Here is a 25428-nt window from a genome sequence, read left to right as displayed (position 1 = left end):
AATTCTAAAAGAAAGAGGAATAGCAGATATTTCAGCAGGGTTTTCCTGGTGTTCCCACTATCTGTGTGTGAGGGGATTGATAGCCCTTATCAGGGACAGCCCACATGTCCCAGAGAGCAGCAGGTGCTGCAGGGCTGGGTTTACAGAGGACACCGTGGTTAATGTTTTTGCAGCTGGCATGTGACTGCAGAGGGGACACCTGAGGGACAGGACAGGGGAGCTCTGCACGTGTGGCACTGCTGGGGTGGCCGGGTGCAAGAGGCAGAACCATTCCAGGTCCCATCTGAGCACATCCAAACCCTGGGCGAGGGAACCCACCCATTTTAGTCAGCTCTGGAAACCACCTTTAGCATGCTCAGAGATTAATGAGAGTGCTGTGCAGAACCACAGAGCTGGCAGGGACACTGGAGCTCATCCATCCTCCCTGCAGCCACGGCAGGGACGCCTTGCACTGCCCAGGCTGCTGCAGCCTGGCCTGGGACACCTCCAGGGATCCACCCAGGGGCAGCCACAGCTGCTCTGGGAATGCCATCCCAGCCCCTCTCAGTGTCACAGAGAGGATTTCATCCCAGAGTGTGAGCAGGGATCACAGAGGGAACGATTTCCCTGTGTCACTGTCCCCTGTGTCACTATCCAGGGGCAGCCACAGCTGCTCTGGGAATGCCATCCCAGCCCCTCTCACTCTCACAGAGAGGATTTCATCCCAGAGTGTGAGCAGGGATCACAGAGGGAACGATTTCCCTGTGTCACTGTCCAGTGTCCCCTGTGTCACTGCTCTGGGAATGCCATCCCAGCCCCTCACCATCTCACAGAGAGGATTTCATCCTAGAGTGTGAGCAGGGATCACAGGGGGAATGATTTCCCTGTGTCACTGTCCCCTGTGTCACTATCCAGGAGGGAATGCCATCCCAGCCCCTCTCCACTCTCAGAGAGAGGAATTCATCCCAGAGTGTGAGCAGGGATCACAGAGGGATCGATTTCCCTGTGTCACTGTCCCCTGTGTCACTGCTCTGGGAATGCCATCCCAGCCCCTCACCATCTCACAGAGAGGAATTCATCCCAGAGTGTGAGCAGGGATCACAGAGGGATCGATTTCCCTGTGTCACTGTCCCCTGCTAGAGGCAGACCCAGCACCAACAGAAGCTGACTTTTTTAAGGTCAGAAATAAAGAGTGAGCTTGAAATGTTGAGTCAGAGAAGAAATCCCATAGGGAAATTGTGGGTGCATTCCACAAAATGAGACTTCTTCAGCAAGGATTAGTAACAGCTGAAGTATTCTGTTACATAAATGTCACTTTTTGCAATGCTGCTGAGACATAGGGACTATTATTTTTCCCCCAGGAAAAAACTGGTTGGGAATTCTCAAAGCATCTTGGTTGTATTTGTGTATCCTGCGAATTCCACATGCAAACACTTCCGAAGGGCAGTCCTGGCACTTCCCTGCCCCCGGATCTGAGGAGTTATAAATAACTGCAGGAAGCACTACCTGTCCCTCTAGTCTGGGTAATGTTTAATGGGGGTCAGTGTGCAATGAACTCCTCAGGTAACGGAGTCCAGTGGACAATTATTGCCTGACACTTCAGTTTTCTATTTGGGTAATTTGACCTTTTAATTGACCACTTAACCTGAAAGTTTACACAGTTTGAGGCCACTCTCAGAGGAGAAAAAAACCCCACTATTATATAGATCCTTCTCCAAATATCCAATTAAAGAAAACCATGGGAAATGGAGTTTTCCTGTGGCTGCTGGCTGCTGTTGGAGCTCACAGGAGGAGAGCGGGGGTGTTTGAAGCCCAGGGATTTTCTGGCAGGGCAGAGTGGGTCAGGCACTGGCAGGGCTGGGATGGGCTGCCCTCGTTGGCCTCTCCCTTATCCCAGAGGGATTCCTGTTGCAGGTTTGCTCTGCTGCTCGGGGTCAGCTGGGTTTGCTGGGCACACACAGCAGGGCTGTAATCCGTGTTTTCCCAAAGCTGGAGGGTTTTGGAAGGGCAGTTTATTCACTCAGCAAATCCTTCAGGAGTGGGAGAAGGCTGGAGGAGGCACAGCCAGGACTGGGCTGCTGCTGCTGCTGCTGCTGCTGCTGCTGCAGGGTCCAGCCTGGCTCCCCGGGCATCCCCAACCTGCTCCTGCTCCCAAGGCTGCTCCAGGGGCTGCCTGAGGGCATTCCTGGGGGCTGAGACTGCTCCCAAAAATGCCTCAGGTTTGGCCTTTCTATTTTTCATATTCTGTTCTGCTTTAGTGAGCAGTTCTGAGCTTCACATTCAGCGTTGCTGAGCCCTGTGCACAGAGCAGGGACACAAAACAATTCCTGCTCCAGCTGGGCACCAAGGACAAATGATCCAAATCTCAGCCCAGGAGCACAAACCCCGTGGGCTGGAGAGAGAAAAACAAGGATGGGACTGCAGGGGCTAAAGCTGGAATGGGACAATGAACTGCAAGGTGCAAATGGAGCAGAACTGATCCCAGGGACAGACCCTGTGCCTGGCTGTGCATTTTGGGGCCATTTTGGTTCATCTTGGGTGCAGCCCTGGCTGGGCTCTGGTGCTGCCCAAGGTGCATCCATGGAGGAGATGCTTTGAATAAATCCCTGCTTCATTCTGTAGCTCTGTCCAGCCTCTGTTCTAGCTCAGCCTGCACAAGGCAATTCTGCTGAAAATGGTGTTTAGAGAAGCCACACCATGATAAAATAGATATCTATTTATACTGCCTTGTGAACTTCCTGCAGCTCTGGTGGATCACCCAGCTGCTAAAATGGGTTATAACTCTGCCAAGGAAGTAGCTCAGAGATTCAGAGACCTTAGATTCCAGTGGGGTTTTTTTTCCACCTTTAATAGTGTCCAATAAAAGATAAAAGGTGGGAACTGTTTTCCTGCAGATCAGCAGTTGCTGAAAGCCAGGGCAGTGCTCTTACTCATGGGCAAGCCTGATAATCCCACAAACTCACTCATCCATCCTCCAAGAGGAATTTATTCCAGCCCAGATCACTCAGTTCATTGCTGGTAAGAAGGAGGAACAACCTTTTGCAATATGTTCCTCCCAGCCAATCCTCCTTTGCTACTGGCTTTTTCCTACCAGGTTGCCCAAGAATATTGAAGAAAATTCAGGGAGACTTTTTCACACCACTGACTACCCAATGTTTTTGCTGGCAGCAACAAACCCAGGCTTGAAAGAAAGTTTGTGCAATGTGGAGATGGGATGGGTGGGTGGGGGAATAACCGAAAATGCAAAAGCAGACTCCGGGTTTAGGGTGTGGGATTTAGGGTGCTTCTGCCTTGGGTGAGCCAGGGAGGGAGAGTAAAAGAGAAAGAAACTCAACACAGAAGCAGTTCCAGCTGAAAATTCTCAGTGAAATTGTAGAGAAATGGGTTTGGGAGGTAATTTCTCTAAACATGTTCATGCAAAGGGACAACAGTGACTACAAAGATTTTTACATCTCTGAATATTTTCAGTGCAAACAAAGTGGTCTTGACTCAAGCCCTGTTGGACAAAATGTCCACAATTTTCCTTCTTGACAGTTCTGGCTGAAAAAACAGCAATTAGCACCCAGCATTAATGACAGCTTCTCTGCTAGAGCAAACTCCTTGAGGTAAAGGCTCATGGAGCTTTAATGATCTCTCTGGGAAATGGAAATGGTCATTTCCAGCACAGCCAGCCATTGTTCTACCATTTTAACCATCACTGCCAAACCAGGAAATATTGTGCTCTGAGCTGGTGGAAATCTTGCTCTGAGTGTGCCTGTGACAAAGAATATTTAACTTGTGAGAGCAGGGAAAAGCAACCAGTCATTCTGTTTTATTATTTGTCTCAATCATGGTCAGTCTGGAAAATATGAAAACAAAGAACACTTTATTTCTCAAGTTATCATAAATGTGGATTAGCCCTTCGAACCTTACAGGAAAGCTGGGGGTGCTGTGGGATCAAACAGAGGGGAAAACCACACGAGCTTAGAGAAATGCTGGCATTTCTCACCAGTAAACATGATGTGCAGTGGGATGATCAAAGCTGCTGCATTAGTTCAAATATTATCCTTGGAACAGAGCCACGACCACTCCATTCTGCTTCTTACTTAACCTCTCAAGGAAAGGTCCCATTGCTCATGGGGTGTCTCACCCTGCTCTGCTGTTCCTGCTCTGCTGTTCCTGCTCTGCTGTTCCTGCTCTTTTCCTGCTCTGCTGTTCCTGCTCTGCTGTTCCTGCTCTGCTGTTCCTGATCTTTTCCTGCTCTCCTGTTCCTGCTCTGCTGTTCCTGCTCTGCTGTTCCTGCTCTTTTCCTGCTCTGCTGTTCCTGCTCTGCTGTTCCTGCTCTGCTGTTCCTGATCTTTTCCTGCTCTGCTGTTCCTGCTCTGCTGTTCCTGCTCTTTTCCTGCTCTTTTCCTGCTCTGCTGCTCCTGCTCTGCTGTTCCTGCTCCATCCCGAGGTCCCACAGCTGCAATGTGCTGCTTGCCCCCACTCTGACACTGACTCCCTCTTGCTGCATTTTTGGGTCACATCCTCACCCTCATTATCTTTACAAAGTATCTTAAAATTACCTGGATCTTGTATTTCTTCTGGCACCATCATTCTGCCCTGCTTTTCAGACTCAGAGCAGTTCCTAACAAGGTGATATTTGGGAATTCTGGGGAAATAATTGGGAATTCTGCATCCCAGCTGAGCCTGCATCCCTGTCCCGGGGGCTGCCCTGAGCACAGCCCTGTGCTGCCCTTCCCTCCATCCCCTGGAGCCTGCAGGGAGGAATCTGGGGCAGTTTGGCCACAGTTCAGCCCAGAATGGCTTGGGTTGAAGGAACCTTAAAGCTGATCCCATCCCACCGCTGCCATGGCAGGGACACCTCCCCCTGTCCCAGGTGCTCCCAGCCCTGTCCAGCCTGGCCTTGGGCCCTGCCAGGGATCCAGGGGCAGCCACAGCTGCTCTGGGAATTCCTGTGCCAGGGGCTCCCCACCCTCCCAATATCCCAATATCCACCCCCATATCCCACCTAACCCTCCTCTCTGTCATTTGAAGCCATTCCCCATGTTCCGTCCCTCCATCCCTATAAATTCTCTCTCCCTCTTCCCTGCAGCTCCTCCAGGCCACAACGAGGTCACCCCAAGGCTTCTCCAGGATGAACAATCCCAATTTTCCCAAGCTCCCCTCAGAGCTGGGGGTTCCCAGTGTCACAGCTCTGACACCCAGGCTGGGGACATCTCCCATGCAGGAGGAACATTTCCCTCCTGCCCCCATCCTGGCGGGTCCTGGGCTGGATTTTGTGGTGCCTGGTTGAAAATGTCTCTGGATGAAGGTTTCCCCCTCACCCCTTGCCCTGGCACTGGTTGCTCATTAAACCCCCTGCTATTAATAGCAGAGCACAGGGTGGGAGTGCAGGTTCAGCCAGTGCATTCTCCTACTGAGGCATGCCAAAAATAGACTCACAAGAGTCCAACCCTGAGGAAACTTTAACTGTCCTTAGTAAAGAAACCCACATACTATACTAACGAACTGATCCCTGACACTCGCCTCCGAATTCCTCACAAGCTGTGGCATAAATGCGTTAAAAACCCCATCATCTGTCTATATTTAATAATTTGTTATATTTACATTATATTTACAATATATTTTTTATATTTACAATATCTCTTTTGGCTGTATATCCAAATTAATACATATCTTTTCCTGCTTTTCAGCTGATAAAGTGAAATGAGGCTTCCTCACAAGCTGTGGAATAAAGGTGCTAAAAACCCCATAATCTGTCTATATTTATTAATTTTTTATATTTACAATATATTTTTTATATTTACAATATCTCTTTTGGCTGTATTTCCAAATTAATACATATATTTTCTTTTCCTGCTTTTCAGCAGATAAAGTGAAACGAGGCTTCCTCACAAGCTGTGGAATAAATGTATTAAAAACCCCATCATCTGTCTATATTTATTAATTTTTTATATTTACATTATATTTACAATATATTTTTTATATTTACAATACCTCTTTTGGCTGTATTTCCAAATTAATACATATATTTTCTTTTCCTGCTTTTCAGCAGATAAAGTGAAACGAGGCTTCCTCACAAGCTGTGGAATAAATGTGTTAAAAACCCCATCATCTGTCCATATTTTTTAATTTTTTTTATATTTACATTATATTTACAATATATTTTTTATATTTACAATGCCTCATTTGGCTGTATTTCCAAATTAATATATATATTTTCTTTTCCTGCTTTTCAGCTAATAAAGTCAAAAGAGGCTTCCTCAAAAGCTGTAGAATAAATGTATTAAAAACCCCATCATCTGTTTATATTCATTTTTTATATTTACATTATATTTACAATATTTTTTTTGTATTTACATTCTATTTACAATATATTTTTATATTTACAATGCCTCTTTTGGCTGTATTTCCGAATTAATACATATATTTTCTTTTCCCGCTTTTCGGCTAATGGAGTGAAATGAGTCTCCAGGATGTTTCCATGTGTTTCATGAACTGGTGATGGACACGAGCTGCAGGTGTTCTCTGCTCCTGTCCAAGCAGCCCAGGGGATGAGGGAATTGGGTGGGTGGGGGAGTGCAGGAGGGAAGGGGGCGGATTCTGCCAGGCTGAGAGGAGCCCTGGGCGTGAGAATTTCCAGGTAAATCTGGAAAGGGCAGCACAAAATGAGAGCAGGGAACTCTGAGAGGAAGCAGAGGAAGAGTCCATTCACTTCTGATAATGACAGAATTAACTTTGAGCTACGTGCTGTTACCTGAGCTTTTAAAACTTTCACTATCAATGTCACATTTATGATTTCTGTGCAAGTTGAGGAGATGGTGAGGTCCTGCACAGGCTGCTGGAAGTGGCTCAGGAGCAGGTTTCCCCCAGGACCAAACCTGCCTAGTTAGTCTGGCTCTCATGCCAGATAAGCAGAGCTCTATCCCTGGACTAACAACTGAAAATAAATCATTTTCTCTGTCTGCACAGACAAGAGCAGCAAGGTAGGAATGGCTGCATATTTCGGAAAATTTCAGTGCTATCCACGCACCAAAAAGGTTCAGCTTTTGGCAGAAGTGAAGTTTTCCAGCTCAGACCAGGATTGTCCAAGGTTTTCACACCATTTCGAGGTGCTGGCTTGGGCCTGCTGGTGCTGTGCCTGGAGGTGTTTGGGAGGAGCTGCTTTCTAAAAATCCAAACATGCCATGAGACTGAGGTGGTTTCATGAAATGCCCTTTCAAAATGAAAATGAAGAGTTGTTGACATAATCATGTTGAAAACTATGGGTTGGGAGCTTCACTGGAAGAAAAATCTTTGTCCTGGAGATTCTTGTAGCAGTCCTGCTAATCTTAAAAACAAACTCCAAGTTCTCCAGAAGATCCCTTCCCATAAGATTTGCATCCAGCTGCTGCAAATCTCTCTCCCAAACTTTTGCTAAAAAACCACCTTTGCTTCAATCAGGTTTTCAAACACAGGAGAACTTTAAATTTCAGGACTGCCTAGAAAAACAGCAAACCTGGTTCCCATTGTCCTTCAGCACAGCCAGTGCTGTGGGGTACGTGGCTCCACAGCACAGCCCTGACACTCTGTGACCCCCAGAAATGTTATTTCCACACCTCTGTTTGCCCAGGGGCTCTGATTTCCCCAGAAATTCCAGGGTTTTCCCCTGGATACCATTGATTTCTATAAATGGCACACTCCTCTCTTTCCATGCCACAGATCCTTTTTAAATAAATGTTTTCCAGTCTCTGGAATAAATGCTTAATAATACGTTTTCCACTGCTCTGGGTGCCAAGCACAGCCCCAGAGAGGCTCAGGGCAAGCAGCAGCTTCCCCAGGGGATGTTAAATATGCAAGAATCCCTCAGTGCCCTGTGCTGGTGAGGGCACCTGCCAGAGCCCTGCTGCTGCATCCGAGCACAGATCAAACATTTGGCACCAGCCCCGTCCCTCCCTGCCCAGCTCCTCCTGCAGGCAGCACAAGGAGCTATTTTTAAACCTTTCTCCCATTCATCTGGCTCCACACACACACAAATAAAGCTTCCCCCAGTGCAGTGGTTATCTGTTGCCTCACAGCTGACTCTGGCTCTTTAGGCAATGAGTTTCCCTTTCAGTTCTGCCTTTGGGCAAGAGGAGCTTTGCAGGGGTTATGAATCAACTGCATTTGGAGCTCCTGTCCTGTCTGGAACATGTCTTGGGGCACACCTTCCCTTGTCTTCCTTGCCAGGCTTCCCTCAGAGCCTGGCCCTGTGCTGGGAAGTTGTTTTGCCACTGTTCAGCAACAAAAATACCTTTTGTAATTAGTTTTTTCCCCCCTCCAGCCAGAAGGGAAGTTCCTGAGAAGTTCTCATGTATCCAAAGTGAAATTTTAGCATTTAGAACAAAAAGCTAAAGTCCTGCTGGTTTTGGGTGGCTTAATTTCACTTTAATATTTAAGAACCTGAGGGATTGCATCCCAAAATAAATGATTCAGCACCTGAAGTTCTCTTAAGAGAGACCTTTGGGATCTTCCTGGTTCCTTTGGCTGCACATGGGGTTGGTCTTGCCCTTCCCAGCCCCAAGGTCTCATCCCCAGACACAAATTGGTGCCACATTGCTGCTGTTGACTGCAGCAGTTCTGCAGCCAAGAGGTGAGTCAGAGCAGCCCTGTGACCCTGCTAAAACCAAGCCTGCACAAAAAGGTTTTTGTCAGGATCAAAGTCCCAGGATCCCTGTCACGAAAGGGGGTGAAGGACAAGGGCTCATAATCAGTCTGTGAACCACAAAGTTCCTTTTGTGGAGGGGCTCCTTCCCTGTGGAGGTGCAATCTCCACAGGGTTTTTATTGCAGGTGAGCAAACCACACCTGAAGAATTCCCCCAGCTCCCCCGTGCTTTGGGGTGGGTGTGAGCAGCTCCCAGCAGGGACCAGTTCTCTCCATTTCAGGAGAATTTCACTCCAGTGACTCCCATTAACTGCTGCCCCTGGTGCCTAAATGAAAGCATCACCTGTAAATAGATTTATAAATAGATTAATAAATAAAACATCCTTACAGGCTTGAATTCTTCTTGCAACTCTATGGCTCTTTCTGTCCCCTAAAATCCTTTTCAGTCTGCACATAAATAGGTATTTAACAGGCAGGTGGGATGCACCACTCATTCTGGAACTAATAAATCTGATAAAATGATATTTCACCACCTTGCAAATGTTTCCCTCAGCCTGCGCTTCTTATCACCCCTTCCAGGAACACTTAGAGGTGAGCTCTGAAATATCAAATTTTTGTAGGAAAACCAAATGCCTGATCTTTTATGGAGCCAGCTTCCCTTCGTATGTCTTGAATCACAGAACCACAGGTTAATTTAGATTGGAAAAGATCTCCTAGGGTCCAACATTCTGCCCAATCTCCACTTTGTCACCTAAACCAGAGCACAGTGGAAGCTCCCAGGAAGAATGTCCAGGATGTCCAACTGCTTGAGAACTTTATATCATTGCCTGCACACAAAATATCTCCTGGTTTTTCTCTGTGTTTATTTTATTTTAGTGGAGCGTGCTTTGAAGCTTTTCACTTGTGTTGAAATCCTGAACGTCACAAGGAGCATTAAAGCTTTTCCTTCCTGTTCTTTCAACCACAGCCAGAGGGAAGACAGGATCCTTCCAGAGCACCAAAAGCTGAACAGTGCAGGTGGGGATGATCCCGGTTATCCTGTTTTTCTGCCCGGAATCTTGCTCCCAAACTCTTCCTTGCTCTCCTTGTGCTCCCATTGACAATGACCAAAGTTTGGGCCCCAGCTGGGTTTCCCCCCATGTTTTTCCCATGGTGCAGACATGCAGCCCTGCAGGGTGAGGGGCAGCTCTGGTGTCTGGGGTGTCCCAGCCAGGCCACCCGGGCAGGGCTGGCCTTTGCCCATGGCTGAGCTGGCTCCTGGCTGACCCCTGAGCAGGCATCCGGGACCTTTGCCTGGAGAAAAACGGGACAGAGCCTGCGGCACCTGCAGGGCTGCCCGGGGCTCCTGCTGGGGAGCTGAGATACCAAGAGGGGATTTCTGAGGCAGCTCAGAAGGCTGGGTAAGCGAGCCCATTCTGCCTGAGGCTTCTCAAACATTTCCTTCCATTATTTCCATTAAATCTGGAGAGCCTTTTCCCTTCTTCACCTTGAGCCAGCCCCGTGCTGCTGGGATTCCACCTGCCTGCAGACCTGGAGCATTCCCTGCTCCTCTATCTCCTGTTTTTCCTGTGGAGCACAGTTCACCACAGCATGAATCAGATGAGACTCTGATTTCCATTCCTGAGCTGATAGGGGAGGGTAAAGTGCCACGGACGTGCAGATTCCAATTTGAGGTAATTTTTGTACTCCTGGCTCCCCTTTATTGCTCTGCTGCCATCCCTGGCTGCAGTGCCCTCCCTTCCCTTCTCCCTTCCCTTCCCACTGCCTGGAGTTCACCCAGCCCTTGGAAAATTAGAGGCAAACAGTTTGAACTTGTTGAGAGGAACATGCCCAAGGAAGCAGAGGATCATTTTCCCTGATTATTAAGTGCATTCCATTCCACACTTGTTTTGACATTGTCCCTCGGAGAAAAATATTTTGTTTTATGGAGAGGCCTCATTGTTGCTTTTCCTGTCAGGGATTATTGCTCCATAAGTGTTCAGCTCCATCCAAACCCTACAATGCAAAGTTCTTTAAAATTCCTCCTGGACCCAAGTCCTACAGCTGAGGTTTGACTTGTTGGGTTGTTCCAAAGCCTCAGAGATCACAGAACTGAGATAAAAACTGTGGGCAGGAGTTGAAATTCGATGTAGTCTGTCCTCTGACATTCCCATAGCAAAGAATGGGAATAGAGGAGATAAAATGGGAATATAGGAGATAAAAATCCATCCAGGGATTGGATGAGGCATTAATGAAGTTCTAGGTGAACAGACAAACAGGAAATAAAAGCTCTGGTTTTCACTCTCTTCAACTCTGATACTCAAAAATAGCCAAGAATAAGTAGAAGTGAATAAGCACAATGCTCAATTTCATAAGAAAATATTCTCACTTTTCTCCAAGCCTTGCCTGTAAGGAGACATTAAAACAAATTTGAATGCAGCCACCCACACCTTGAGCTATCAATGCTCAGGTTCTCAGGGGAATTCACTCATTCACACAAGGGATCAATGAGCTGCTTCAATCCCAATAAACCTCTTGTTTCAATTATCTGAAGCCAAAACCACCTTTTTCTGCTAAAGCTACAACTCTTCCATGAATTTTCAAGAGATGTGCCACAAAGGACTGAAAGTTGTCCAACTTCCTCCTTTTCTGAGAGGTGATAATGCATTAAAAACCCACCCACTCACAGGCAGTGCCAATGAACTAAAAAGGAATTTCACATCGGTAAAATGAGGCATGGGATGAATTTCCTGAACATTTGTCCTGAAATGAACTTCAGCTGGGAGCAACTCACAGAATTAAAGTTTTAGATTTTGGGTTATTTTGCACCATGAATTGAAGTATTGACAGAGATGTGAATTCTGCCTCTGGTTGTTGAGCACAAAGGTCCTTCTCAGGCTGGAAGGGACAAACCTGAGCAAAACTGACAAAATGGGAGCAGGGAAAGGTCTCTAAATCCCTGTGCAGGGACTGACTCAGAGCTGTGGCACATCAGCTGGGCAGGAACTGAGCACAGAGCAGAAATTCCAGGTTGCCAGGCCTGAAGACTGGCATTCTTATCCATGAAAAAGCATGGATCAGTGGCTCCAGCTTTGCCTTTCCAACTCCAACACGCCCAAAGCCTGAACAGAATTCCCTTCCTTTTGGACAGGTAAACCTCACTCCCTTCCCTGTAGGGACAGGGAATGTGGAGGTGAATTAATTCCATTAAAGCTGTGATCCTGCTGCCTTCCCCTGAAGAGGAAACGATGCCAGGGAGGTGGTGTTGAAATGGAAATTCTGAATGAGGGCCTCGTTCCAAAGCAGCAAAGGACTGCTCTGATTTTTCCTCCTAAAGGGCTAAAGGGTTCCCAGATATTTATATTTATAGTTATATTGATATTTATTAATCCCAGGGCATCTGCTGGGGTCCTGCTCCGGAAACAGAGAGAGAGGAAAGCTCTGAGTTGGTGCCTGAAGTGGAAGCCTGGCTTGGTCACTCATTGTCTGTGCAGTTTGATAATTACCCATTTCCCAAGTCAAAGGCTTTGGACATTTACTCGGAGGTAGGAGATTAATGAAGTTCTCTGCAAACTTCAGGAACCTGAAAACCCGCAAAGATTCCGGAACTGCCTTTTCCAGGTCAGTGGCTGCTGGTGACCCAGCAGAGAGCATAGATTCACAGATTTGTGCCTGAGCTGGTGCAGAGCCCACCCAAACCGCCTGGATCCCTGGGTCCACTGCATTGAAATAGCGAAAATCCCGAGCAGTTCGGTAAATATCCACCCGTGATTTCCTGCCCAGGAGCAATCAGGGTTTCGAAACTGCTGCTAACGAGGCTGTCAAGGTCAGTTCAGCGAGATAACAGCGCTGCTCTCGGAGGGTTAAACCAGCAGAAGGGTTGTGAGCAGCGGGAGATGCCTGGAATCCAACAAACTGTTTCTCAGCACTTCTTCCATGCTGGCACAGCTCCCTTGGCTCTCATGCAGTAATGTTAATTTAGGGTGCTGTAAGAAGAGGCTTGGTGGGGATTTTTTGTCCCAGGATTTTGGGTAGATCCCCACATGGACCTGCACCTCAGCACGAGCTCTCTGGGGATTGATTTCCCATCCTCACCCCGCCAGGAATGCTGCTGAGGGATGGCATTTTAAAAAATATACATCGTTTCTACTGATTCTGCAAAAATTCCAGCCATTTTCGCCTTTCCTCAGAACTTTCCATGGATTTTATCTTGTCCCAGTCCCCTCCCTGGGACCTCCATGCCAGGGCAGAAACGTGTTCAGACTGTGCCAAGGGGGCAGAAGCCTCTTTTGCAAAGCTGCAAAGATTTTAAAATAAATAATGAAACAGTAATTCTAGAGAAAAAATAGAGCTCTTTATTTTCTTACAAAACTGCCTGGAAACATTCAGATAATGCACAAATTGTTTTATACATTGTTATGGGGGTACATTTACATGTCTGAGCATAACAGAGGAGAACGAATGAAAAACGAGGACAGACCAACGAGTACTAAGAACTTGCAGCATTTCAACATGTAAAAAAATAAATTCAGGGTTATACATAGACATAAAGCTGAGGTTGAAACTGCAAAAGTGTAAAACCAGCAACCATAACAGCTAGAATCCAGTATTGCATGGAGGGCAGCGACAATTTTAACCTTTGGGTATTGCAGTCTCCATGAGGAATAGACCCCCTGGAAATGGTTAGGGTCCTCATTTCCTGTGGAACTGTCCTTGGAAGCATAATTTTCTGTTCTTCATCTCACGTAACTGTCCTGTCAGGATCATCATCGTTCTGCAGAGGCAGAACCCATAGGATTCCAGTGGTTCCATTTCTTTTCGTGCAATGAAAGACCACAAAGCTTTTACAGTAAAGGTGGGATAAAATGGGTAGTGCAGGAGCTGGAGGGATGGAAATCCATGGGGAGGAGCAGAGGGTGTGTCAGGGACCAGCTTGCAGCTGCTCAAAGCAAAGCAATAAATCCTGCCAGGTGCATTTGTCCCTGTTTCCCTCCTACCCAGGATGCCAAGGGAATGTATTTCTTCCATTATCCCAATTTCCCAGCCCTGTTTTAGCCTTTTCCAGACTCCCAACTCCCTTCTCTGGCAATTTGAGAAGGACTGGGGCAGTTCCCTCTCCCACCCCGAGCTCCCAGGGCCAGTCCAGCCCTGGCTGGTCCCAAACTGGAGGCAGCTCTCCCCAAACTGGGCTGTTCAGCACCCCCAGGGCTCCTGGTCCTGCACTAAATCCCTGGATTTCCACAGCTCCATGACAGCACTTGGCATTTTCCTCTCCTTTTAGGCACATTTTCCCCAATAAAACAGTCTGGAGCTTTTCCTGGTGCTGCTCCTGCCTCAAGGGATGTGGTGCAGCTCCTCCCTGGAGCCTCCAGAGCTTTGGCTCCCACAGCTGATGTCTCTCTCTCAAGAGCAGGCAGCAGCAGGGCTGTCCTTTATTTCCTGCAACCTGTGTTGAGCAAAAAAAAAAAAAAGAATCTTTATAGAGATTATGTCAAAGCAAACAGCACTGAACAAACTCCAGTTAAAGGAGTGAATATTCAGATTATACTGGGGGATATTTTTTTCCTGGGATGTTGGCTGGCAAAAAAATATCTTCCCCAGCATTGAAATGTCCTGAATTTCTATTGGAGGATTTCATTCTGGATCAGAGACTTGTTTTCTCAATTTAGGTTGTAAGTTATTTTGTTAGCTTGTTTGTATAAACTTGTGAGAAAGAAAATCCTACATTCAAAATATCTAAGTTGCAACAAATCATAACTATTTACAAATAGATTTTTCTTTGTCGCTCTGCCTCAAATGAAGTTTTGTTATCTAAACTCTGCAGTGAGCAGTTCCTTCACTAAGGCATCTTCTATTTAATCTGCAAATTAATGCTCAAGATCAAATGGTCTTTCATAGGAAATATCTTTGGGACTGCATGGAGGAGTTCTAACAAACCCTGGCTGTTATTTTCTGCAGCAGGGGGTATGTGTTGATTTCCCCCTTTTTGAGCTGCATCCTGCACAGAAAACGTGGCTATAAAATTGACTCCAGAGCCACGAGCTCTGTGAAACACGGGACATTTCCTGATAAAACACTGACCTGGGACAGCATTAATTAGCTAAAATTAATTACAGGATGGCTCTGGCCCTGTGAGAATGAAGAGCAGACAGGTATCAGCTGTTTACCCTCCCATTGGCACAGAAATGCCAGCCCAGGTGCCAGCAGAGCCTGCAGTGTGCAGGAGCACAGGAGCACAGGTGTGTGTTTGTGTGCCCAAGCAGAGTACAGGTGAGTGTTTTATCCCCAAGCAGCACCCAGGTGAGTGTTTTATTCCCAAGCAGCACCCAGGTGAGTGTTTTATCCCCAAGCAGCACCCAGGTGAGTGTTTGTGCGCCCAAGCAGCACCCAGGTGAGTGTTTTATCCCCAAGCAGCACCCAGGTGTGTGTTTGTGTGCCCAAGCAGCACCCAGGTGAGTGTTTTATCCCCAAGCAGCACCCAGGTGAGTGTTTGTGCCCAAGCAGAGCCCAGGTGTGTGTTTTTGTGCCCAAGCAGAGCACAGATGTGTGTTTTTGTGCCCAAGCAGCACCCAGGTGTGTGTTTTATCCCCAAGCAGCACCCAGGTGAGTGTTTGTGCCCAAGCAGAGCCCAGGTGTGTGTTTTTGTGCCCAAGCAGAGCACAGATGTGTGTTTTTGTGCCCAAGCAGCACCCAGGTGTGTGTTTGTGTGCCCAAGCAGAGCACAGATGTGTGTTTTATCCCCAAGCAGCACCCAGGTGAGTGTTTTATCCCCAAGCAGCACCCAGGTGAGTGTTTATCCAGACCTGCTCGTGGCTGGAGGGCGATGGGCAGGGCCCTGCCAGGGACGAGGATCCCCGAGTGCAGCGTCTCCAGCGGCGCCAGGTCCGTGGCCAGCACGCGGTACCTGCGGATCAGCTGCAGGGACACAGCGCCAGCTGTCAGTGCAGCAGCCCCAGCCAGGGACAATGACCTGCTCTGGCTGCATCATTCAGGGGGCTGAGCAACTGCCTCATTCAGCTATGCTATATTAAACTCTACTACTATACCAAAACTGTACTATAGCACACCAAAGACAAACCCATGACCCTTTCAGACTGTCACGGCACAGCTTTGACCCAATCAATCCAACCATCACCAGGGTCGAGTGAAGAAATCACTCTCATAAACTGTTGAGAGTTTTTTGCAGATTGAGGGGTTCTTGCAGGACAGTGGCCATATTCAGCCAATGCACAATCCAGCCTGCCTGTACTAATGGACAATGGACACGCTCCCAAACAATGAATAATGGACAAATTCAGAAATGGGGTCGGTATATCCTTAAAAAAGATACAAGAAGAAGAGTCATCGGGACTCAGCAGGTTTGTCAGTGAGCTTGGGAAAGTAAGAAAAAAGAGAAGTCATGGGTGGGCCAGACGAGCACAGCAAGACGTGTGAAAAATCAGGTGATCCCATCAGCATTCTAATTTAGACACATGAACAGCTGGGATTAACCAATCGTGTGTTAGCTAGAGACACGTGGACGGTAGAGATTTATTATAAATATAGTCTTTTTAGGGATCATAAATTTGGCTTCACTGGATCATATTGGTTATGGTGTGACGCCCCTGAACCTCCGCACCCCGCAATAAACAATCCCCATAACACATTCCACATGTGCCAAACAACAGGAGCACAAATCAAGATAAGAATTGTTTTCTCTTCTCTGAGCTTTCTCACTGCCTTCCCCAGGAAAACTCCTCGGGAAGGCTGTGCCTGCTGTGCCCGCAATCAGCGTGCTGGGCTGTGCCTGTGCTCAGCTGGAGGCCAAACCCCCCCAGCTCCCTTTTTGGGGTGCTTACCCAGCAGAGGGCCAGGTGCAGCTGCAGCTCGGCCAGGCGGCGCCCCACGCACATCCTCCTGCCCATGCCGAAGGGCACGTGGGAGAAGGGGTGGATGGAGCCCCTGTGCAGCCAGCGCTCGGGCCTGAACTCTGCCCAGCCCCTGAAATAGTCCTCACTGCAGCCCAGGGCGTGGCTGTTGATCATCAGCACCGTCTGCAGCAAGGCAGGACACAGAACAGGTCACAAAGCCACCCCCAGCTCCCGAGGATGGAGAATCGTGGCACGTGCCATGGATACATATCATAGCATTGGCTTTTGGCAAATATTAAAGTGGATTCCATAAAGTGACTTTGTTATAAAGATACAGTTTTTATTTCTGTTGTTAATTAAGCTTAGACATAGCAGTGAAATAGCTATGCTTGGTTAAAATACCTACTTAAATAAAATAACACCCAATGAACATATGAAGATGACCCTGCTACAGAACAACTATCAACTCTCACAGCTGAAAACAGCATAGACCAAAGCCCAAAAACTAAAAGTCATAAAATAAAAATAATGAAAATAGGCTAAAACCCACAAGCAAAGAATCTGCATGCTCTAAAAGAGTAAAACCAAACAAGAGCCATACCAAAGAGTTCTTAAAATATGTAAACTAGTTTCAAGAAAAAGTTTACTGTGCATGATTGTTTATGAATATGCAACAAACTAATGTAATAGAAATAGTAGATAAAAAGTGTTTCTAAAACAAATGTACTCTCAGCTAAGTACCAAGATACACCCAACCATAATAACCTTTACTTTATAGTCCTTGTCTCCTATTGTCCTTTAATAAACTTTTAAAATTTTCACAAGGAAGTGAATGTGTTTTTCACAGCACAGCAGCTTCCTCAGGAGAGGTCATGGAATTCCCAAAAAATCAATTGGAATGTAGAAAAGGTTGTGGTTTCCTCAGAGAATCATGAGAAAATTTAAAAATAAAAAGTTGGAATAGCTCATCAAAATTATTTCAGGCAAATATTTCTGTCTAAGTCCAACTGCAGTGCAGGCAGGTGTGGGTTTGTGTTTATGGGAATCCTCGGGGTGAATCCCTCATTCCTTGTCCTGGGGCTTTGGCAAAGCCAGTTTGAAACTGAAATATGAGCAACTTCTGTGGTTTAAAGGGCAATTAATAAATTAAAAACCATCCCAATAAACGGAATTAATTGCCTTACCCCTTTGGGCAGCATGTAATTTCCCAGAACCATTTCTGTGTCGATGGTGCGGGTGGTGAAAGGCACTGATGGGGTTAATCTGCAGGGAAAGAGAAGAATTGGTTAAATTTCTATCAAATTCCCGTCTTTCATCTCTCCTATTCTCCCTCAAACAGCAAGATGAACAAAATTCCACGTGCTGGAAAATTCCTTCTCCCTTGTACAAAGAAGCTGGTGAAACACTTGGGGATTGTTTTGAAGGATTCGGGGATTTTACCTCATGGATTCTTTCAGACAGGCTTTTAGGTAGGGCATGTTCCTCAGGCTCTCAGCACTCGGGCTCTGCTGAGGAGCCAAAACCCTCTGGATTTCCTGGAAAAGCTTCTGCTGGACATGTGGATTGCGGGAGAGGTTGTACAGAGCCCACAGCAAACTGTTGGCTGTCTGGAACAAAGCAGAAAGAAAGGTGAAGCTCTCCTTTTGTAGGAGAACTTACCCAAAATTCAAAGCAACATTTCAGGCTGGGCACAGCTTTATGGAATTTTGACAGCCTGAGGGATTACAAGCAGTCCCAGTTGTCCTGCAGAATTAAAAATCTGGGAATTTCAGGTCAAAATCCAGGGATTTCAGGTCAAAATCCATCTGCACTTGGGCCACTGAGGCCACTTCAGGATTAACTCACTTCCAGGTGTGCTGGTGCTCAGGTTGTGGAAGGAAGGGGGGAACTGGGGGGAATTTGAACCCTTGGAAGATCAGCTTTACCATCTCCACCCCAGTGATCCGCAGGTAAGGAGGGAATTGGAGTAATTTGAGCCCTTGGAAAATCAATTTCACCATATCCACCCCAACAATCTGCAGCTAAGGAAGGAATTGGGGTAATTTGAACCCTTGGAAGATCAGCATCACCATCTCCACCTGAGTGATCTGCAGTTAAGGAGGGAATTCAAACCCTTGGAAAATCCCAGCAATCTGCAGCTAAGGAGGGAACTGGGGGGAATTTGAACTCTTGGAAAATTAGTTTTACCATCTCCATGATGGCAGCTAAGGAGGGAATTGGGGACTGAGGGGAATTTAAACCCTTGGAAAATCAGCTTTACCATCTCCAAGCTGGCAATCAGCAGCTAAGGAAGGAACTGGGGTAATTTGAGCCATAATGAGGGAACTGGGGGAACTTGGACCCTAAGGAGGGAACTGGGAGGATTTAAACCCTGGGCACATCCCTGGTACCATCTCCACGCCAGCGATCTGCAGCTAAAGAGGGGACTGGGGGGGTTGAGCCCTAAAGAGGAAATTGGGAGAATTTAAATCCTAAGGAGGGAACTGGAGGGGAATTTGAACCCCAAGGAGAGAACTGGGTTAGGGTTAGGTATTTGAACCCCAAGGAGGGATTTGGAGGGAATTTGAGCCCTGGGCACATCCCAGGTACCGTCTTGACGCCGGCGATCTGCAGCTAAGGAGGGAATTGGGGAAATTTGAACCCCAAGGAGGGAACTGGGGGTAATTAAACCCTGGTCACATCCCAGCTACTGTCTCCATGCTGGGGATCTGCAGCTAAGGAGGGAATTGGGGCAATTTGAACCCCAGGGAGATTTAAACCCTGGTCACATCATGGTTACCGTCTCGATGCCGGCGATCTGCAGCTAAGGAGGGAATTGGGGGAATTTGAACCCAAGGGAGGGAATTTGAGCCCTAAGGAGGGAATTGGGTGGATTTGAACCCTGGGCATAGCATGGGTACCATCTCCATGCTGGGGATCTGCAGCTAAGGAGAGAATTGGAGGGATGTAAACCCCAGGGAGGGAATTTGAGCCCTAAGGAGGGAATTGGGTGGATTTGAACCCTGGGCATATCATGGGTACCGTCTCCATGCTGGGGATCTGCAGCTAAGGAGGGAACTGGGGGAATTTGAACCCCAGGGAGGGAATTTGAGCCCTAAGGAGGGAATTGGGTGGATTTGAACCTTGGGCTTATCATGGGTACCGTCTCCATGCTGGGGATCTGCGGCTAAGGAGGGAACTGGGGGAACTTGAACCCTAGGCAGGGATCTGAGCCCGGGCACACCGCGGGTACCGTCTCGACGCCGGCGATCTGCAGCTCCGCGATGGCAGCGTACAGCTCCTTCCTGGACAGCTGTCCCCCCGAGTAGATGTCACACAGGAAATCCCCCTGCGGGTCAGCAGAGTGCCTCTGCAGCCGGCTGTCGATGGAGTGCTTGGCTGAGGAGGGCAGAACGAGGGGAAAATCACTCACAGCCCCACAGAAACACCTGCAAAGCCACAGAGGTGCCAAGCTGTGCTCTGTTTGCGAGCAGTGGGTGAATAGTGAGGGTATTTGGAGGGAGTCAAGAATGGTGGTGTCACTTTGCAAACAAACTCAGTCCCAAAAGTCGCTTTTCAACAGAGGAGGAGCTCTTAGGAATTCTGCCCTCTTAAATTAGGGGAGGAAATATTCAGCAAACAGAAACACGAGTGTGTAACATTTATTACCTGGGGTTTTCAAAGGGGATCAAGGTGTTAAAAAATCAAAGGGATTTAGCACCCAGCACCCCCGAGGGGAAATGTAAACCTTGGATTTACCAGGGGAAGGCACAAAGAGATGCCAAATTTTGACATGCTGGGTTGTTGTTTTTTTTTTTTTAATAAAAAGAAACAGGTTTTGCTCATGAGTATCCCAGCTGTTAAAAACAGTTCCTGTGAAGAGTTATTCACTTGAAGTGAAGGTGTCAAACTGGTTTTTCTGAGCAAAACTGGTTTAAAGTGTCTTTCCTAAAGCCCATAAACTAAGAAGCAATAAAATGAGTGTGTGGCTGGCAGGACAAAAAGCCTTGGGACTCAAATACCCAAGGGAAATATCTCAGTGTTACGACCTTCCAAAAGCTTTCTCAGCCTTTAGTTATGCCTCTCACTGTTTAAATCAATGAAATTTTAAAAGATTTGAAATACAAACTAAACTTCACATCTGGATTTTGAGTAATTTTTAAACTTGGAAGGCCAACTCATTTTAAATAGTCAAAAAGCCAAACTGCACCTTATTATTTAAATTATTTCTGGGTTTAAGATTTACAGCTATGCTACAGGTTGTTCAGAAAAGCTATAATTTCTTTTTTTTTTTTTTTAGCAAACTGGCTTTTGCTGCGTGCATAATTCTTGTTTCTCAAGAAAATGAGTCTTTCAGGGAAGTCCCTTTTCATTTATACCCTTGCCTTTATAGAGATTATACCTTTTGAATTTCCTTTTAGGACAGATTAAGGTGGTTCCAGGACACTGCTGGCTCCCAGAATCCTGGGATTTCCCCGGGAATGGGGTATTGCCCCACAGCCTGGGTGTTAGTCACTAAAAACTGCTCCCACATGGGAATAAATCCCTGTTTAGGTGCAGCAAATGTGCTTTAATCCGTGCTGAAGGCGGGGATTAACAGCAGCAAGCATGAAAAAATCAATTCCAGCAAGGAGAGGACAGAGATAAAGGGAAAGGAGATAAATTTGGGTTAAATAATGACCTGTTTTAAATATATCATCCCATGCTTTGGTGTGAGCTTGCCAGACTTTGGTGTTGAGCCCCTTGTGCAGCTCCACAGGGGTCACCATCATCATCCCAAACGTGGCCATCATCTGTGGGGGGAAATCTCTCTTTAATCTCTTTTCATCCCTCTCCCTGCAGCCCCTGAACGACACCAGGCTGGGAAGTAAAGGGAGATTTTCAGGAAGGCAAAATTCTGCTGGATTTTCCATCCTGGACAGAGAGGATGGGTCTCAGTCTACTGAGGGCATATCCAGGTAAAAATCAGGGGCAGCCAGGAGCCTCCTCAGTAAGGGATGCAACCTATTGATTTTGGGCACCTGTTGGGAGTGGCTCAAGGCATTTCTGGCAGTGCCTCCCTCTCCCTTGACAACAGAGGAGCTAAAATCCGGGCAGGGCTGGCTGCCTGTGTGTGATGACTGAGGGGAGGCAGGTTTGGACCCCAGAGCCCAAGGCACAGCAGCTCTGACCCCAAACCCCGCAGCGGGGCACAGTCCCACCCTGCAGGGTCACCAGCCAAGCTGACAATTCTCCTTCAGGCCTGCCCTGGTGGCCACTCAGCATTTTCCCTGTCACACTGATGCTGCAGACAGGTAAAAGTGTTATTTAAAAAAATAATCTTATATAATGTGGATTAGCTTTGCTCCCTCAGCTAACAGCAGCTTACAAGTTCCCACGTGAGAACAGCTTGAGAAAGGAGAGCTCATGAACACAACAATTAACTATTCCTGGGGGAGAAAAACAAGTGCAGCTGTGATAACCAGGGATCTGTCTCATGAGAATCAGTGAAAAAAATATATAAACAATTCAAGAATCGAGAGATTTGATGGACGAGTAAAACACCTTTTACTAACCAGTAGGGTAATTGGCAAGAAAGCCACTAACCAATTAACGTTGCACATGAGGTCTGTGAAATCTGTATAAAAATGGAATAAAAAGGGGCTTTTCCTGCATGGAGAAACTGAGTCCTGTCTGCTTTATTGCAACAGACTGAGGCATTGCATAAAGGAGGCAGAAGTTCAGGATTAGCTGGGCACCTGTTGGGAACAGAAGCCTGAGCTGCTTTTTCCAGCTGTCTCCTTTAAATTGCTGCCTCTCATTAACAGCAGGGGTCAAAACCCACCACAGCCCCAGGAGAGACCCTTCCATACCGTTTTTACAGCCTTGATGAAGTTCAGACTTTCTTCTTCTACGTCCTGCTGCAGGAGGCCAAACCTCTTTCCATACAGCACCAGACAGATACCTGTTGTTAGGCAATAGTGTAATTAAATTAATAAACAAAGGGCCGTGTGGGATGCATCATTTATCATCAAGGAATGGCCTGGGTGAGCCTTCTGAAGGTGTTCCTTGGTACAGACCTGGCAGAGCAGCACTTGTAAAACACCTCCTGCTTGTCTGCCCTGGCCCCAGTGAGGGTTTCCAGCTCGGGGCCCTGGCATTTCTGCACATGGGGAGTGCCACTGATCCCCTCACCAGCAGCAGAACTGACATTTTGGCTCAGATTTGGTGGCTTTACTGAAGAAAAGTGAGTGGCAGGAGAGCAGGGCTTGAGGAGGCATCGCCCACAGCATTCCCCCCTCCTTCCCACAGCAAGCACTGGCAGCGTCCCCCTCTGCACCTTTTCCCCTCGTCTTTTTTCCCCGTTTCTTTTCAAACTGTCACCTCCTATTTCTCCCTTTCCAAAAGGAGCCATCACCACTGACACTGAAAACAAAAATCCACGCTAAGGAGCCCAGTCCAGAGGATGCTGAGAGGAGGCAGTCAAGGGCAGCTGGGTCTGGCAGGGCTGGTTCAGCCACTACACCCAACCATCCCCTTTTTTTGGGAGTCACTGAGCCACTTTGTGCCCTGTGTCATCCCTGGCACATTCCTCAGGGAGCTCTGAAAGGTTCCTGAGGATGAGGCTCTGCCTTGGTAACTCATCCCAGCCCTTCTCAATCCCAGTGTAAACATTGGAAATGGGATTTTCCAGCCTTTGCCTGCAGCCAGCACTCTGTTATTGGAATATTTCATTGATCCTGCTGATAGTTAACAAATATCAGATGGGCAAAAAAGGCTGTGTGTTATCTGATCCCACTCTAGATAAATGAACCATAACCCCCCCCCCCCAATTTTTGATTTATAAATCATTGGAATGTTTGAATTTTTGTAAGCCATGCAGGTAGCTAGGCAGAAAATTAAATTTGTGCTGATGAATTTTGCACTGACAGTCCCTGGCTGTTCTGCAACTCTCTTTGCATGATATTATAGCTGAGAGTTTGGAAATAATCAGCCAACACATTCATCCCTGATCATATTTAACAGCAATGCCCTGACAGGTGCACCACACTCAGGCAAAACCCAACTCACTTTCAAAAGACCATTTGTTGAATTCTGAATAGACGTCTTCCATCTGGCCATTGTGATCACAAATCTCATCTATTCTGTACATAAAGTCCTCCAGGACCTAAATGGTGGAGAGAAGAGAGAGAAAAGAAGGGAATAAAATGACATCAAGGAATAAAAATCCGGTGTAATTCAGCATTTCAGCAGCCTTTTGAGCAGATAACAATCTTGCATGAGAGGAATCCTTTTGTTCCCTGTTCTTTGAACAAGATTCAGCTTCCCCCTGTGTGAACAAGTGTTTGGCTTTGACAAGCTCTGGTGCTTCCATGAACTGTGCTGCCCCGGCAGGGATGCAATACTCACGCCGGGACAGCTGGGCTTTCACAACTCAGGATTAAGGTGCTTATCACAGGTGCTCCTCAACCTCCCCAGGAGCACGGAGGTTAAGGACAGAGATGTTCCCTGAGGGGAGGAGCAGAAGAATGAAGGGGTAAAGGCAAAAATTACTGCATGCAGGAAAAGCAGGGAAAAGCTGTTTGCAGGAGCCTGGATCCTTATGGAATAATCCTGTTTTTCTGCGGGGACACTCTCAGCTCCAGGTTTCTGTGTGGTCTCAGACCCTGGCACTGAGTTTGTACTCACTATTCCCTGAATGTTCTGGGTCTGAACTCGTGGTTTATCACCGTGGAGTAAATAAAGCTGCCCAGATAAACCGGATCTGCTTCAGCTCCCCAGGCTTGCAGGGGAGCAGAGAGAGCAAGGATTTCTCAGGGCACGGTACCTCATTGATGGCCGTGTCCAGTTTCACCACCTCCCGGGGCTTCATCAGTTTCTTCTGAAAGGCACTTCTGACCCTCTGCCAGTCCTTTCCCTCCCTGCATCGGAACAACCACGGCGGGGTTGGACAGCGAAAAGCTCCGAGAAGAATGAAAACAGAAAACCCCCAAACCCACACTGCTGATGCTCCGCCGCACCGACGGCACCACGGGGGATGCTCGGGGTCGGGAACGAGCCCCGGCCACGCTCGGGGCGCACTCCGGGACCCCCGGGACCCGCTCCGAGCATCCCCCGGGCACCGGCACCCCCGCAGCCCTCCGGGCACGGCCGGGATGCTGCGGGCAGCACTCACAGGATGAGCAGCCCGTAGGCTTCGTCGCGATAGTCGCGATAGGCTTTCCAGGGCTTGATCTCGAGGCGCTGGGGGCAGGCGCTCTCGCGGCGGTACAGAGCCTCCAGCAGGCAGGGCGCCGCGATGTGCACCGAGTCGAAGGCGCCCAGCTTCATGCGGAAAATCTTCCCGAAGCGCCGGTGGTACTGAGCCTGAGAGAGCCAGAAACCCGCCCTGAGTGCGGGGCGCTGCCTGCGCGGCATCCCCAAACCATCCCCATCCCCATCCCCATCCCCATCCCCATCCCCATCCCATCCTCATCCTCATCTTCCTGCCGTCCCCGCCGCCTCACCAGGGTCTCGTGCTGCCTCTTGAGCCCCCCCTTCCAGAGCACGTCGGGCAGGCTGCCCATCAGCGGCCAGCTGGGCGGCCCGGGCAGCGTCTCCGCCGGCCGCAGCGCGCTCAGCGAGGACGCGGCGCGGCCGCAGGTGCGGGCACGGAGCCGCCGGCGGGCCAGGAGGAGGAGGAGGATGCTGCAGCCGCCCATGGCCCCGGTGCCGGCCCCCGGGCGCGCATAGGTGCATTTATAGCAGCCCGAGGTGCTGGACTTTCATCCGCGCCAATGGGAGCCATGGGTGGGGTGAGGTGGGGCGGCTGCCCCGGCCCTGCCCGCAGAGCCCGCGGGGCAGGCGGGTCATGAAAGGGTTCAGGGAGGCAGGGAAGGCACCGCGCCAGCGCCTCCGCCCGCTGGGAGCCGGGGATGAGGGGATGGGACCGGCCGGGAGCCGGGGATGAGGGGATGGGACCGGCCGGGAGCCGGGGATGAGCGGATCAATCCCGCTGGGATCCGGGGATGAGGGGATGGGACCGGCCGGGATCCGGGGATGAGCGGATCAAT

General features: G+C 48.2%; 1 protein-coding gene across 1 annotated transcript; it reads right to left on the bottom strand.

Annotated features, from left to right (window-relative positions):
* Positions 1-13844: 13844 nt before the first annotated feature.
* On the bottom strand, positions 13845-25077 carry CYP24A1 (cytochrome P450 family 24 subfamily A member 1). The gene is made up of 12 exons (XM_066561710.1): positions 24883-25077; positions 24552-24742; positions 24204-24297; positions 23447-23543; positions 22249-22340; positions 21078-21189; positions 19650-19795; positions 17858-18024; positions 17602-17680; positions 16406-16600; positions 15371-15482; positions 13845-14013 (listed from the first exon to the last, which is right to left on the bottom strand). Exons 1-12 carry the CDS (start codon positions 25075-25077, stop codon positions 14000-14002), a joined length of 1494 nt encoding a protein of 497 aa, XP_066417807.1. The 3' UTR covers positions 13845-13999.
* Positions 25078-25428: the final 351 nt, after the last annotated feature.

Source organism: Molothrus aeneus, chromosome 17 (assembly GCF_037042795.1).
Source record: "Molothrus aeneus isolate 106 chromosome 17, BPBGC_Maene_1.0, whole genome shotgun sequence".
Classification (NCBI taxonomy): Eukaryota; Metazoa; Chordata; class Aves; order Passeriformes; family Icteridae; genus Molothrus; species Molothrus aeneus.
The sequence above is the reverse complement of the archived record's forward strand: the minus strand, read 5'-3'. Positions and strand labels throughout refer to the sequence as shown.